Source organism: Orycteropus afer, unplaced genomic scaffold (genome assembly GCF_000298275.1).
Source record: "Orycteropus afer afer isolate SDZICR_OR568_19922 unplaced genomic scaffold, OryAfe1.0 scaffold00223, whole genome shotgun sequence".
Lineage (NCBI taxonomy): Eukaryota > Metazoa > Chordata > Mammalia > Tubulidentata > Orycteropodidae > Orycteropus > Orycteropus afer.
Window position 1 is genome coordinate 1,858,343 of NW_006921810.1, and position 15,305 is coordinate 1,873,647.

At 35.4% G+C, this 15,305-nt stretch overlaps 1 protein-coding gene across 1 annotated transcript in view; it reads right to left on the reverse strand.

The window, feature by feature from the left end:
• The window catches only part of KPNA4 (karyopherin subunit alpha 4), a 106,513-nt gene that overhangs the window by 37,710 nt on the left and 53,498 nt on the right, over positions 1-15,305 (reverse strand). The window contains exons 2-8 of the mRNA XM_007948765.2: positions 13,424-13,468; positions 12,433-12,522; positions 12,292-12,321; positions 12,143-12,195; positions 7,513-7,608; positions 6,943-7,028; positions 4,112-4,198 (exon numbers count right to left, since the gene is read on the reverse strand). Coding sequence (XP_007946956.1) covers positions 4,112-4,198; positions 6,943-7,028; positions 7,513-7,608; positions 12,143-12,195; positions 12,292-12,321; positions 12,433-12,522; positions 13,424-13,468 — 487 coding nt within the window. The remainder of the gene's footprint in view (positions 1-4,111; positions 4,199-6,942; positions 7,029-7,512; positions 7,609-12,142; positions 12,196-12,291; positions 12,322-12,432; positions 12,523-13,423; positions 13,469-15,305) is intronic.

The window sequence follows — 15,305 nt, forward strand, 5'->3', positions numbered from 1 at the left end:
AAAAAAAAAAAAAGGATACTGATGATGGTTGTACAACACAATGAACTCAATGTCAATGAGCTGACTGGGGGGATGTCGGATGTACGAACAACAGCATTTCTAATAGCAATATGCCCTATGCCAAGAACAAAGAAACCCTCCCATTTGAAACCTTGCAGTCATAGGATACTAACAATCCCTGCTTCCTACCTTAGCTTTGCAAAGGGCAATAAAGAAGAATCATATAAAAGCAATACTGATCATTTCCATGCAAAGAAAGAAAATCCTTTTCCTTTACACCAAATTAGTAAAAGAACCCTAGAAAAAAGCACTAGAGCTATGACACAATACAGTTCAGACCCCAGATATTTTCCATTCTTCAGTGGAGGATAGTTCTGTGAAATTCTAAGTCTGGTTTAGATAACAAACAAATCCTTGAAATACTAGAATTATCTTCAATTGTTTGTCAGAGAAAATGTGTAAGGCATGGTAATCACGGTATTAGCATACCTAGACTATCACAACAGGATACAGATACTCCTGTTGATGCGTAACAGGGGAGAAGAAGGCTGTATTTTAATATACTGAAGTCTGCAACCATCACCTGTTTGTCAGTTTGTTGTACCGTGGTGGCTTATGTGTTCCTGCCAGAAGCTCTACTGGTATTTCAAACGCCAACAGGATCGCCCATGGTGGATAGATTTCAACAGAGCTCCAGACTAAGACAGACTAGGAAGGAGGACAAAGTGGTCTACTTGTGAAAAAACTGGCCAATGAAAGCCTTATGAATAGCAGTGAAACACCTACATAGGGCCAAAGATGAGCCCCTCAGGTTGGAAGGCACTCAAAATAGTAACTGGAGAAGAGCTGCCTCTGCAGAGTCGACTTTAATGTCATGGATAGATGAAAGCTTTCGGGATCTACATGTGCTGCTGGCGCATGACTCAAAATGGAAGAAACAGCTGCAAACATCCATTAATAATCAGAACATGGAATGTACAAAGCATGAATCTAGGAAAATTCACAGTTGTAAAAAATGAAATGGAATGCAAAATGATCAATATCCTAGGCATTGGTGAGCTGAAATGGACAGGTACAAGCTATTTTGAATCAGACAATCATAGAGTCTACTACGCTGAAATGAAAATTGAAAAGGAATGGTGTCATATTCATTGTCAAAAAGAACATTTCAACTATGTTTCAAATTTATACATCAATCACTAATGTGGCTGACTGATGTCAAAGACTAAAACAATAAAGATTTTTAAAATAACTTGTGAAGTCTGAAATTGATTAAAGATGCAATCAAGATACACTGATAATTACTGCTGATAGAAATGTAAAAGTTAGAAACAAAGAACAAGGATCAGGAGTTGAAATATATGGCCTTGGTGATAGAAATGATGCCAGAGACAGCATGATAAGAGTTTTGCAAGACCAATGACGTATTCACTGGAAATACCTTTTTCAACAACATAAATGACAACTATATATATGGACCTCACCAGACGGAATATATAGGAATCAAATAGACTGTATCTGTGGAGCAAGATAATGGAGAAGCTTAATATCATCTGTCAGAATAAGGCCTGGGCTGATTATGAAACAGACTATCAATTGCTCATACACCAAGTTCAAATTGAAGCTGAAGAAAGTTAAAAACAAATCCATGAGAGCCAAAGAATGAATATATCCCACCTGAATTTAGAAACCAATGAACAATAGATCTGATGCCCTGAATACTAATGACCTAAGGCCAGACAAACCGGGATGCCTCAAGGATATCATAAATGAAGAAATCAAAAGGTCATTTGAAAAGTTGGGAAGGGAAAGAAAAGACCAAAATGGTGTAGGAGACTCTTGAATCTTGCTCTTGTAAGGTAGATAAAGCAAACAGAAGAAATGAAGAGGTGAACAGATAATTTCAAAGGGCAGCTCAAGAAGACAAAGTTAATATAATGAAATATGCATAGACCTGAAGTTAGAAAACCAAAAGGGAGAACACGTTAGGCACTTCTCAAGCTTAAAGATGAGGAGAAAAAAATTCAAGCCTCAAGTTGCAGTACTGAAGGATTCTATGGGCAAAATACTGAACAACGCAGGAAGCATCAAAAAAAGATAGAAGGAATACACAGATCATTGTACCAAAAAAAAAAAAAACCAAAAAACCAACCAAACAAAAAAAAAACCTGGTCAATGTCAACCATTTCAGGAGGTAGCATATGATCAAGAACTGATAATACTGAAGGAAGAAGTCCAATCTGCACAGGTGGCTTTGGAAAAAACGAGGTTACAGAAATCTTTACACCAACTGAAATGTTTCAAAAATGAATGCAACACTGAAAGTGCTCACTTATCTATGACAAGAAATTTACAAGACAGCTAGCTGGCCAACTAACTGACTGTAAGAGATCGATATTTGTGCCCATTCCAAAGAAAGGTGATCCAACAGAATATGGAAATTATCTAATAATATCTTTAATATCACACACAAGTAAAAGTTTGAAGAATATAAATAAAAAACAGTTGCAGTAGTGCACTGACAGGAACTGCCAGAAATTCAAGTCAGACTCAGAAAAGGACATAGAATAAGGGATATCATTCTTGATAGATGGATCTTGGCTGAAAGCAGAGAATTCCAGAAAGATGTTTACCTGTGTTTTAGTGACTATGCAAAAGGCATTTGACTCTGTGAATCTTAACAAAGTATGGATAACACTGTGAATAACAGGAATTCCAGAATATTTAATTGTGCTCATGCAGAACCTGTACACAAACAAGAAGGCATTCCTTTGAACAGAATAAAGGGATACTGTATGGTTTAAAGTCAAGAAAGGTGTTTGTTAGGGTTTTATCCTTTCACCATTCTTACTCAATCTGTTTGCTGAGCACGTAATTTGAGAAGCTGGACTGTAAGAAGAATGCGTATCAGGATTGGAAGAAGATTTATGAACAACCTGAGATAACAAATGATACAGTCTTTTTACTGAAATTAACGAAGATTGAAGCACTTACTGATGAAGATCAAAGATCACAGCCTTCAGTATACACTACACATCAACATAAAACAAAAATCCTTACAACTGGACCAATAAGCAATACCAAGATAGAAAAGACTGATGTTCTCAAGGATTTCATTTTACTGGAATCCACAATCAACACCCATGGAAGCAGCAGTCAAGAAATCAAACAAAGTATTGCATTGGACAGATTTGCTGCAAAAGATCTCTTCTAACTGTTGAACCACAAAGATGTCACTTTCAGTACTAAGGTATGTCTGACCCAAATCATGGATTTTCAATCAACTCATATGCATGAGAAAGCTGGACAATGAAAAACAAAGATTAAAGAAGAATCGATGCATTTGAATTACAGTGTTGGAGAAGAACACTAAATATACCACAGACTGCTAGAAGAATGAACAAATGTGTCTTGGATGAAGTACAGCCAGAATGCTCCTTTCAAAATAAGGATGTCAAGACTTCATTTCACATACTCTGGACAAGTGCCTGGAGAAGGACATCATGCTTGGTAAAAGACGCTCAATGAGATGACACACTAGCTTCAACAATGGGCTCAAATACAGCAATGACTGTGAGGATGGCATAGGACGGGGCCACACAGTTTTTCGTTCTGTTTTAACAAAAGGTTACTACTATGAGTCAGAACCAACTTCATTGCACCTAACAAAAACAAATTTTGTAAGACATAAAAATTTCATTTTAGACTCTCTAAAAACTCTCATTATGCAGAAAATTATTGGTTTATGTTTTGCCTTTTTTTTTTTAACTATTAATGTCTTTGATCAAAGGAGAGAAGTGAAGAATAAAATGGACTTCTGCATAAGACAAGAGGAATAGGAGAAGGGATGTAAATCATATACACACTTCATAATCATTCAAATAATTAAAGGTTGATATAAAGACATAATGGTATCCTAAGGAATAATTTTCATTGTTTACTATGGGGTTATACTTAAACAGCAGAATTTTTATAAAACTAATAGTATAGAAAATTAGACTTTTGTAAAAATTAATACTGAGGAAGGCAAACAGTTCTTCTTTGAGACTACTAAGAGTCATTTTAATACCTAATATTTGGTAACAGTTTGCATTGCAAGTTTTATACAAACCTATAATATTTCCCAATGCCCAGACTGCTTGCTCACAAACATTCTGATGAGGTGAATGGAGAAGCCTTAGAAAAAGTGGCACAGCATCTGAAGGGAGGAAAAAAAGGGGCTATCAATTAAGATTGCAGGTACTACTCATTTTATACTCTACATCAAGAATTTTGTGGGCTGAGAGCTGAAACCAAAAAACCTGTAAAAAATGTTTAAAACACATCTTATTTAACAGAAGTGATTTTCATTAGGATATCATTAGTGGAAGAATTTTAACTTATGCAGATTATTCAGGATTAAAAAGACAGATTAATATATAGACAAGTATCATATTATGCTGGTAAAATTTCATTCACAATTACACCTGGAGTTAGTTTCAATTTTAAAATCAATTCCTTATTGTGGGGTAAAGGACCTAGTTTTACCCTAAGTAAGGTGGGCTTTGTCCTTGGCTCTGGAGAAATCACTCTTGGAATAACTGGGTTATATTGGTCTGGACCTTCTAGGCCACATCACAAAATTTGAGCAGGCAAATAGGGGCTGGCCAGATCTGAAAAGACTCACCTGGGAGGCTACTATAAACTAGCCTCAGGAAGCATGAGTTAGCCTATTATGCAGGACTGGTCAAAAGAGCCTTCCCTGAACAGGAAACCTCTAAGAAATTCTTGGTTGGCAAGAATATCTACTCTTGGGAGAGTAGTGCATCTCTCGGGACATGGAAGCTCCATGTTGGGAACCCTCCCAGACTTTGCCCCAGGTCTCTTAATTTATGTTCTTTTTAGCTATAATAAATCTGTAGTCCTAAGTATGGTACACTCTTCATGAATTCTGTAAGATATTCCAGAGCATTCTTGAATCCAAAGGGTAGCAGGAAACAGGAGGTCAGAAAGCAAGGGTGTCAATGTGGATATCAAGCTTGAGGCTGGGATCATGATGAGATAGTGGGAAACCAGCCCCAAATTGGTGGTCAGTAGGTAAGGAGGTTGGGGTGTTTTGTAGATTCCTCAAACTTGTGGCTGGTGTCTACTCATCTGGCAGTATGAAGGACAATGGCCTTTTATCTTGTGAGCTTTTATCTTGTGAGTTCCATTCCAACGACTACCTCATAAATTGATTCTAAGTTGGATATGTATTTAGCTTCAAGTGATTAGAGTCAGACAGAAAGAGTGTCACGGGGCCAGCTATTAATGAGGATGGAGAAGTGGGAATGCGAGCACTGGCTCTATCTATACATTTTGGGGATTGGATTCAAGCTTTCCTTACTGCATTGCTTTAGATTATCTTCAAAATTGAGGGAGGAAAAAAAAAAAAAAGTTCCAATTGCTAAAGTAATTTGGAAATACAGAAGTTAACATAAGTTAACATAACAGAAGTTAACAAAAAGCCAGTGAATGATTCCTGGGCCACATGAAATCTTCTAAATCAGAAAGTGATTCTTTTGTTCAACAAAGAAGATGGGAAACAGAAATAGATCTGTATCTGTAATGCACTGAACAAATAAATGACTCTTCTACTTTCTTCTTTCCTTCTAATGTTACTCTGAAAAATGCTATTTGAGTATATGTAGATAAACCATGCTTACTGATAATAAATATTCATTTATTATTTTTAGTATATTCAAACAGACTGTTAAGATTTACACTAATAGCCACATAAAACAAAGCAAAACCCAAAAAACACCTAAACTCAAAACTAAACCAGTTTTATTAAGACTTAAGGAAATTATCTTTCTTTCTTACAGAACATTATAACATTAGTGTCTACATATGTACTGCTTAAGATTTTAACAAACTTGGATAAGCATACACGTAGTCCCAGACTTACAATAAGTCTTACAAGTTCCATTCCAACGACTCCCTCATAAGTTGATTCTAAGTTGGATATGTATTTTTAAAATTTTCAATATTGCCTTTTTTATCAGTATCTTTATAAAGCTAATCTTTGTCAGCATCGTATTGTAACAAAGAAGTTGGAGTTGTAATGGCTGTCGAGAGCATGTACATTTCAATTTTATGTTATTATGAGCTGAACAAATACTGCCCAACTTTCTGTATGTTAGGACTCCCCACACTGACAACAACACAGATGGCATCGTAGACCAGACCACAGCCTGCAACGTGGCAATAACGGTAATAAATAAATCGTAACAATGAACATCTTCAAGTGAGTATCTGAGAATAACACCAACAAATTATGCACTGCAACCCTTTATGCAGTACGTATTACTAAGGATAAGATATAATATATATATTTAAAAAAACAAAAAAACCCAAAAACTACCCCCCAAAACAGACACTTTTAAGTGTGGTTCATCATGACTCCAGTATGTCTTGAGTCAGGAACTACCTGTACGTGAAATAATACACTCAGATTATTAGTTTAAATAATTATTTTCCACTTAATATCTTCTAAAACATAAAAGAAAAGCAATTTTATTACAATGACAATGAAAGAAATGGTCACACCATTCTTTCAATAAGACTACTTTACAAAAGAAGATTTCTTAAAACTGTACAAGACAAATCTCATTGATAGAGACTAAGGCTGTACAATAATGGGGGAAAAAACCCTTTATTTCTAATATGTCTTACAAATACAATGTAACTACAATAATTTAACCTACTACCCTAATTAGGAAATGTTCTCAGATTTAGAAAAGAATCGAATGAATTTTCCAAAGTAGAAAATGGCAGTCACTTAAAGTAACATACTTAACTTGGCCTATTTCAGTTACCTTACTGAGTTGTCATTTTATAATATCAATATCTATATTCTTTTAGGAGAATCACTGCTTACTTTTTACATTTCTTTTTAAAAAAATCAACTGATAATCAACTTACTGGACTGAACTACTGCTTGAGTTTGTTCAGAGGTTCCAGATGCAATGTTTGTCAAAGCCCATGCAGCTTCAAACTGTAAAGAAGGACTACAAAAAACAAGTAGTAAGGATTTTTTATATTGGCCAATGTGTCTATCAATTATTTCCCTCCTTTAGCTTTTTGAAACATATCCATCCAGAATTTTTTTACTTCTAATTACTGTTGAAAACAATCTCTGCAGCATAAAAAGCATATAACCTCTTCCATGTGCTCTTCGTTTTCTATAAAAACACTTTATTAAGGTATCTGTACCTTACTCTCCATACAGTTTTCTCAAGTACTTATCTCGTCAAATTAGTTCTTGACAACTTTCAAAGTTTACAAATAAAGTTAAATGTATCATTCTCAACTTCCTCTCTGGCTTTCACCTTCATCTTTTGGCTTTATTCACAGCTTGCACTATTTTTTTCTTTTTGACTTTTCAACTCCATTCAGTATCTTTTTTTTCTTTAAAAATCAAACTAACTACTAGAAAAACTTGTTTTAGACAAAGGATACATTGTAAAGTATCATCATCTTTTACATACTCACTTGTCATCTCTTTCAAGACAATGGACTAAAATAGGCAATATTCCAGATTTTATTAGGTCATCAATGGGTGGATTTCGATCACTGGATAAAAGCTTCCTGTAAGAAATAATGTACATCCCTTATGAAACTTAATGACATACATTATAATTTGAATTCATATTATATATATATAAGAAAATACTAGAATATTTTCTCTGAAAGTTAGTTTTTATAATTTCTATAATACAACCTTTCCTGTTTATAAAAAAAAATTATAAATGAAATTTACAGAGATAACCAATAATTATAAAGTCCCAAATATGACAAAATAAACAACTAAATGTTCTATATTGAGCTTCGGTGACACAATGGTTAAGTGCTCAACTGTTAAAGGATGGCAGTTTGAACACATACTTAGTGTCTCTGTGAGAGAAAGACTTGGCAACCTGATTCTGTAAAGATTACCACCTAGAAAACCCTATGGGGCAGTTCTACTGTCACACAGGGTTGCTCTAAGTTGGAATTGACTCAAATGCACCTAACAACAAATGTTCTGTATCTGTTACCTTTGGACTTAATTTTGAGTTCAGAGAAAAAAAATGGGCAGACTCCTTCAACACAGCATTTACCCTGCTAAGAAAGGAATTAAGAGGTGACCAAAATATCCAAAATTATTCATATCAGGTCACAATAGAATAAGAGGACAAAAAGAGACAGGATCAATCTCAGTAATGGGCTGTCAGGTTTAAAACTTACAGCTGATTCTAGTGTCTGATTCTTCATCCTCCCCTGCACACTGAATTTAATGTCATAAAAGTCAATAATATTCTCAGTTCAGAAACTACAATGATATGGAATAAGCATAGTAACACAAAGAAAAATATCCAAAGATGTGCTGGAGATACTGATGTGAACAAGTCAAAGAAACACATTCCCACCTCCTCTAGAGCTCAGAGGTCAAAACCAAAAACTTCTACTGCCCATTTACACATGTAGAAGATTGCATGTTCAGCTGATAAATATTTCTGCAGCCTAACACAAATCTTCACCCATTCAAATTCACCATACACTACAGATAAAGTTTAAAGAAAGCTTAATTGGATCATTTGTCTATATAAACAAACTAATGGCTGCTTATTTACTACCCTATCAACGTAAACTCTGACCCAGCTTTAAACTGCTCCACAAGGTGGCTGTATTTTTACCTAACTAATCTCATGCTCTTTAACTCACCAATAGGTTAGTCATGTCTGTTGCACAATTTCCATTTCCTGGCCTGTCACATTATATATTCAGCTCAATTAGATGTTCTCTTTTCTATCTATCCAGACTATGAATACACTTTCAATGTCCATTTTAAGTTCTACATTATTCATAATATCCCTTCTGAATTTCTATTCATACATTGTTGTCTTACATTTGGTGTTGAGTATCACTATTTTTATTGTACAGTGCTGCCTTTCCAATTAATTTCTAAGCTTCTTAAAGATCAAGAATTGTAACATATACTATTTTCCATAACACATGGAACAGTATTCATCACAAAGTAAGCAAAAAGCAAACACTTATAAAAATCTTAATCCAGCCTTTCTTAACCAAGATTCCACAAGGGAATTAAGCCCTACAGAAAATGATTTCAATTTTCCCAAGGCTGAAAACAAAGCTAGTCCATTCCATATGAAAAAGAGAGAAGTTAATTCATTATGCAGTTCTCATTTTGTCACACATAATATTTAAGACATACAATGAAGAGTCAAGATTTAATTTGAAAAATTACTACTTTATTGTGGACATTCTTAAAAAGAAATAGTCTCTGAGTGTATGATGGTGAAGAACACAGTTGCAACCAAACAAAACATAATCAGTTTGGTGCTACTCTCTTGATTGGGGCTACGGTATCAGCAGTTTTACCCACAACTGCTTTTGCAACATCAACATCAATGTTATCACAGTGAAAAAAGGCAAATAAAGTCTTAGAATTATTAGGAAAGCAGTTTTGATATTGTCTCAGGGTCTCCCAGGAATTCACAGACCATACTTTGAGAACTCCTGCTTTAGGGACAATTCCAAACCAAACACTGCTGTCGAGTCAGATCCGACTTATAGCGACTCCTCCTTAGGTTTTTCGAGGCGGTATCACTATGAAAGTAGATTGCCAAACCTTCTTCCTTCTGAGGAGTGGCTTGGGGGTTTGAACTGCCAGCTTTCCGGTTAGCAGTCCAATGCCTTTGGCACTATGCCACCAGAGCTCCCTATGGACAATTAGGGCTTCATTTTCTTCCAGAACGTAGGTCAAGACCTGTCTGAAAACTATCAAATAATCAACTCTGACAACACTGAGCGCATGGTCAATTTATCAACTTCTTAATAATTCCTTCTTCCTATAAATATTAATGTACCATTTTGAGATGTGACTACTTCTATGATTTTTGCCTACCTAACAAAGATGTTCTTTTACCATCAGGGGACAGCACTGTAGTTCAATAATTTCCTTACCTGTTTTAGATTATTTAAGGACGAATACACAAAACTATGAGAAAGCCAATAAATATCAGAGAGTCTATGCAGTGAAGAAGATACTGGATAACCTGTGAAATCTTTTTCCACTCTGATATTCTACGAGTCAATTTCTTGCTGAAATGTCCTTCTCACTGATAATCACAGCATAATATTTACTCTTAAATTCACAAACATACAAAGCAACCACTATATTCTGATACAACCATGACTTCCCTAAACTACTTAATATGAAGGTTTTAATCATCAGCTTTTTTGACTTTTCCCTTAAACTGTAAGAGCATAGATTTCACAATAGAAATGTGCGAAATTACTTGGTACTCTTACCTGGAAAGATTAACTAGGAATGTTTGTAGCCTTATATCTACTTGCTTATAACACTGATAGAAGCTTGTAACTTGATTTACTGCTTGATCATTATGAGGTTGAGAAAAATTTGATACCTGAGCAGAATGTTTAGAACCTAACTTTTTGTAAAACTAAACTTATTTAATTACCAATGGTATGGTTTTATAATTTTATCAATTAGTTTATGTCATTAATCTGTCAAATCAACTTAACACTGTGTTGTTGTTGGTGTTAGGTGCCATCAAGTCAGATGAGTCACAGCAACCCCATGTACAACAGAAGGAAAACACCGCCCAGTCCTGCACCATCCTCACAATCCTCATTATGCTTGAGCCCATTGTTGCACCCACTATGTCAATCCATCTCGTTGAGGGTTTTCCCTTTCTTCACTTAGCCTCTACTTTATCAAGCATGATATCCTTCTCCAGGGAATGGTCACTTCTGGGAACATGACCAAAGTGGGTGAGATCAAGTCTGGCCATTCTTGCTTCCAAGGTGCATTCTGGTTGCACTTCTCCCAGGCCAGATTTGTTCACTCTTCTGGTAGTCCATGGTGTTTTTAGGATTCTTTGCCAACACCACAATTCAAAAGCCATCAAGCCTTCTTCAGTCTTCCTTACTCACTGCCCAGCTTTCATAAGCATATGAGGTGATTGGAAATACCATGGCTTGGGTCAAAAGGACCTAAATCTTCAAAGTGACATCTCTGCTTCTTAACACTTTAAGAAGGTCTTTTGCAGCAGATTTTTCCAGCACAATATGTCGTCTGATTTCTTGACTGCTGCTTCCACAGGTGTTGACTATGGTGCCAAGTAAAATGAAATCCCTGACAACTTCAATCTTTTCTCTGTTTATCATGATGTTACTTATTGGTCCATTTGTGAGGATTTCTGTTTTCTTTTATGTCGAGGTGTAATGTATCCTGAATACTGTAGTCTTTGATCTTCATCAATAAATGCTTCAAGTCATCTTCAGTTTCAGCAAGCAAGGTTGTACACTTGAATATCGCAGCTTGTTGGCATCCTCCAATCCTGATGCCACATTCTTCTTCATACAGTCCAGCTTCTTGGATTATTTGTTAAGCATAAGACTGAATAAGTATGGTCAAAGGATACAATCCTGATGCACATCCTTCCTGATTTTAAACCATGCAGTATCCCCTTGCTCTGTCTGAATGACAGCCTCGTGGTCTATGTACAGGTTCCTCATGAGAACAATGAGGTGTTTTGGAATTCCTTCTCTTCATGGTGTTATCTGTAATTTGTTAAGATCCACACAATTGAATGCTTTCACATAGTTAAAACACAGGTAGGCACCTGGTATTCTTTGCTCTCAGCTAAGATCCATCTCATATCAGCAATAATATCCATTATTCTAGGTCCTCTTCTGAACCCAGTTTGCATTTCTGGAAGTTCCCTGTCAATATACTGCTGAAGCCATTTTTGAATTCTCTTCAGCAAGATTTTTTTAAATGTGATATTAATTATATTGTTTGATAATTTTCACATTCTGTTGGATCACCTTTTTGTGGAATGAGCACAAATATCAATCTTATCACTTACTGTACTTATCACTAGCATCTTTTACAGACATGAGACCTTCAGTGTTCTGAGTTTAAAAAACTGCTGCCAATTTTAATATTCTAACTAGAGAACCTAGTCAATGACTGTTCTCTATTGTTTGTCATTAAAATTTAATTTGACCAACAGACTACTATGTAGTAAAAGCCCTAAAATGGAACTCATGTGTAAGTTAAAAATTAAATGTATCCTCAAATGTAACTTACCTAGCAGCCTGAACTGCACTTAGTTGAATTCCTTGGTTATCACTTGAAGCATTCTATATAAAAAAATGAAACAATTTATGATGTAGATACACAATAATTTGTTGGTGAAGCCAACAAATATAAATGAAGAGAAGGAAAAAAAAACTTACCTGAACAATAGCTTCTAGAGAGGTATTTTGCTGGGGAAAAAAGTTAAAGAGAAAACAAAGTTAAAAGGTCATCTTGAAATTACATATTTATGTAAAATATTTCACTAGTAATTTCATATTGTCAGAATAACAGTAACATACCACTCTATAATCACCATCTATATCAGAGTCTTCACAGATATCTTCATGTGGTACATTTCTTCTTTTTAAGAGATGTTCATCTCTTTTATTCTTAAAAAATAAAAGAGAAACCAATTAAAAAACAAAAAACTAAATACTTTCATACAAAGGTTAGGCAATGCTGTGCCTACACACTGAAATATTAAGTGCCTTTTAAAAGTAAAACTCAAATGCAGATAATTAAATCAAATTGTGAAATACTTAAGCTACGTTAATATGAGCCCCAAGCCCCAAATACTGTATTTTTAACAAACTGTGATCTATGTAAAAAACAAAACAAAGCAAAAAAAATTTTGATTAAAAAAGATAGTGTACAGTTAAGCCAGAACCAAACAAACATATTTAAAAGTACTAAACCAGTTTATATATCATCTGGGAGCTTCTCTTTAACACCTAAAAGCAAAGGCAAAGCAAAAGTTGGGCTGTTCAAAATTAGACAGAAACTACTAATGCACTACAAAAATCAAGGGCCACCAGAATTTCACATAAAATGGTTGGGCAAATTTGCAAATATATTTTCAACTATAACCTACTTCAATACTTGGAAAACTGATACAATTTTTTAAGTATATTCTTTTCATGCATAGCTAGAAACCTATAAATAGCCATTTATAATTTAGTACAACTAACCCTACAATCTACACTTCATATAACTCATTAAAAAATTATAGACAATAAAATCATCTGGAAACTTGTTGGTAATTCCTATTTTAGGACAGTGAACAACTTCAACAGCTTATCAAATTTGGCCCAAAATTTTCATTTTTCAAAAGGAAAAGAAATGCTAAGCACTTTAGATTAAATACAAAAGCTGAACTATAGTCAGTAAATAGAATTTAGTTATACATTTTACATAAAAATAAAATAAATATTTGATATCTTCCGGATATGTATACTTACATGCTGTAATGTTAGAACTATCCCTGGAAGCACCTAATACAATCAGACTCACCTTCCTTAATTCAACCACAACTTCATTTCTTTGTCTTCTCATAGTCTACAAGAAATTCAAGAAAAAAAATTAACAACCCCCGTGGGGTTTCCAAGGGTGTAAATATAGAAGCAGAATGACTCCTATTTCTCCTGGAGAATGACTGGTGGGTACAAATAGCTGACCTTTTCTGTTTAGAATTTTTTTTTCTTTAATTTTTATTGTGATTTCGGTGAAAGTTTAAAGAGCAAATTCACTTTCCATACAGCATGTTACATATACTTTGTCTCATGACATTGACATGAGACATGAATAGTTACCTCTTCCCTGTGTCCTTCTCTCCCATGCACTCCTGCCCGCCCCCCCCCCAGCTGTCTCCCTGTGCATACACAGCCCTTCTATTCTCCCATGATTGATCTCTTCAAGGACTGTATCTACCTAACGTAAATCTTCACCTCATATGCCTGTCTTTGGTTTGGCTAGAAGCCACAGGAATGGGTTCAATTCCAGACCTCAAGGGCAGCTAGGGGCCACAGTCTCAGTGGTTCCATCAGGCTCTATCAGACCAGAAAACCTAGTCCCTCTTTTTAAAAATGATTCTGAGTTTTGTTCCACATTGTTTCCACTCTATCCAGGATCTCCTACAGAGATCCCTCTCTGAGTGGTTGACAGTGGGAGCTAGGCACCATCTAGTTCTTCTGGTTTCATAGTTATATAGGCTGAGGATTGCACGGTATAGCAGTTGCTTGGACTAATTGTTTCCGTGAACCTTTGGTTTTCTTTACTCTTCTTTGCTCTGGACAAGGAAAGACCCATTGTTGCATCTAGATCGCCACTTGCAACCTTTAAGATGTTTTGGGTAGTATGTTACACCAATTGAGCTTGATGCCCTCTACGACTGTGGTACCAAATGTCTGACCTTTTAATTCGCAGCCAAATGTTTTAACCACTACACCACCAAAAACTGAACCAAACTCAATGTCATCAAGTTGATTTCAACTCAGAGCAACCCTCATTGGGTTTCCAGAAATCTTTATGAAGTAGATTGCCCCATCTTCCTTCCACAGAACAGTTGGTGGGTTTGAACAGCCAACTTTCTGGTTAGCAGTCAAATGCCTTACGCACTCTGCCACCCGAGCTCCTTAAATATGAAAAGCTCATTGGAATTATTACTAGCTCTATAATTTAAAAAGGGGTAGGGGGAGACCCAAAGTCTTTTTCCTTAAAAGTAACACTATTAAATTTCTTATGATTCTGACATACCTATTTTTTTCTGTTCTTTGCCTTGTTTTTGTTTACCACATTTACAGATCTTAGAGATCTCTCATGGTGGCATGTACAGATCTACTTCATTCTTTCTAATGATCATGTAACTATTCTATCACATCCTATAACCATTCTCTTAATTTTGAATATACATACGTTTCTCATTTTTAAATCACCCAACACACAGACACATACTTATTGTAAAACATTCAATGTTCAGAACAACGTATGTTCAGGGTCTTTCTACATATAGAATCACCTTATTCTTTCTAATGACTGCATATGTCAAGACACATTAAAAGGAGATAGCAAATCACAAAGTAATAATCGGATGTCTAATTAGTATCTCAAAGTTGCATCCAAAATGGAACTTTTGATATTTAACAAACTTACTCTATTTCCATCAACAAATGGCAACTCCATCCTCCCCACTGTGCAGTCCAAAAAACCTTAGAGCCACTCTTGATTCTTTACTTTCACATTATACAATCTGTTAGCAAGTACTGTTGCTCAGTCTTTACAGATATCCTAAATCTATGTATCACTATCTCCATTGCCACTGTTGTTGTTGTTGTTGTTATGTGCCGTCGAGTCGGCCCCGACTCATAGCGACCCCTCCTTGGGTTTCCGAGGCAGT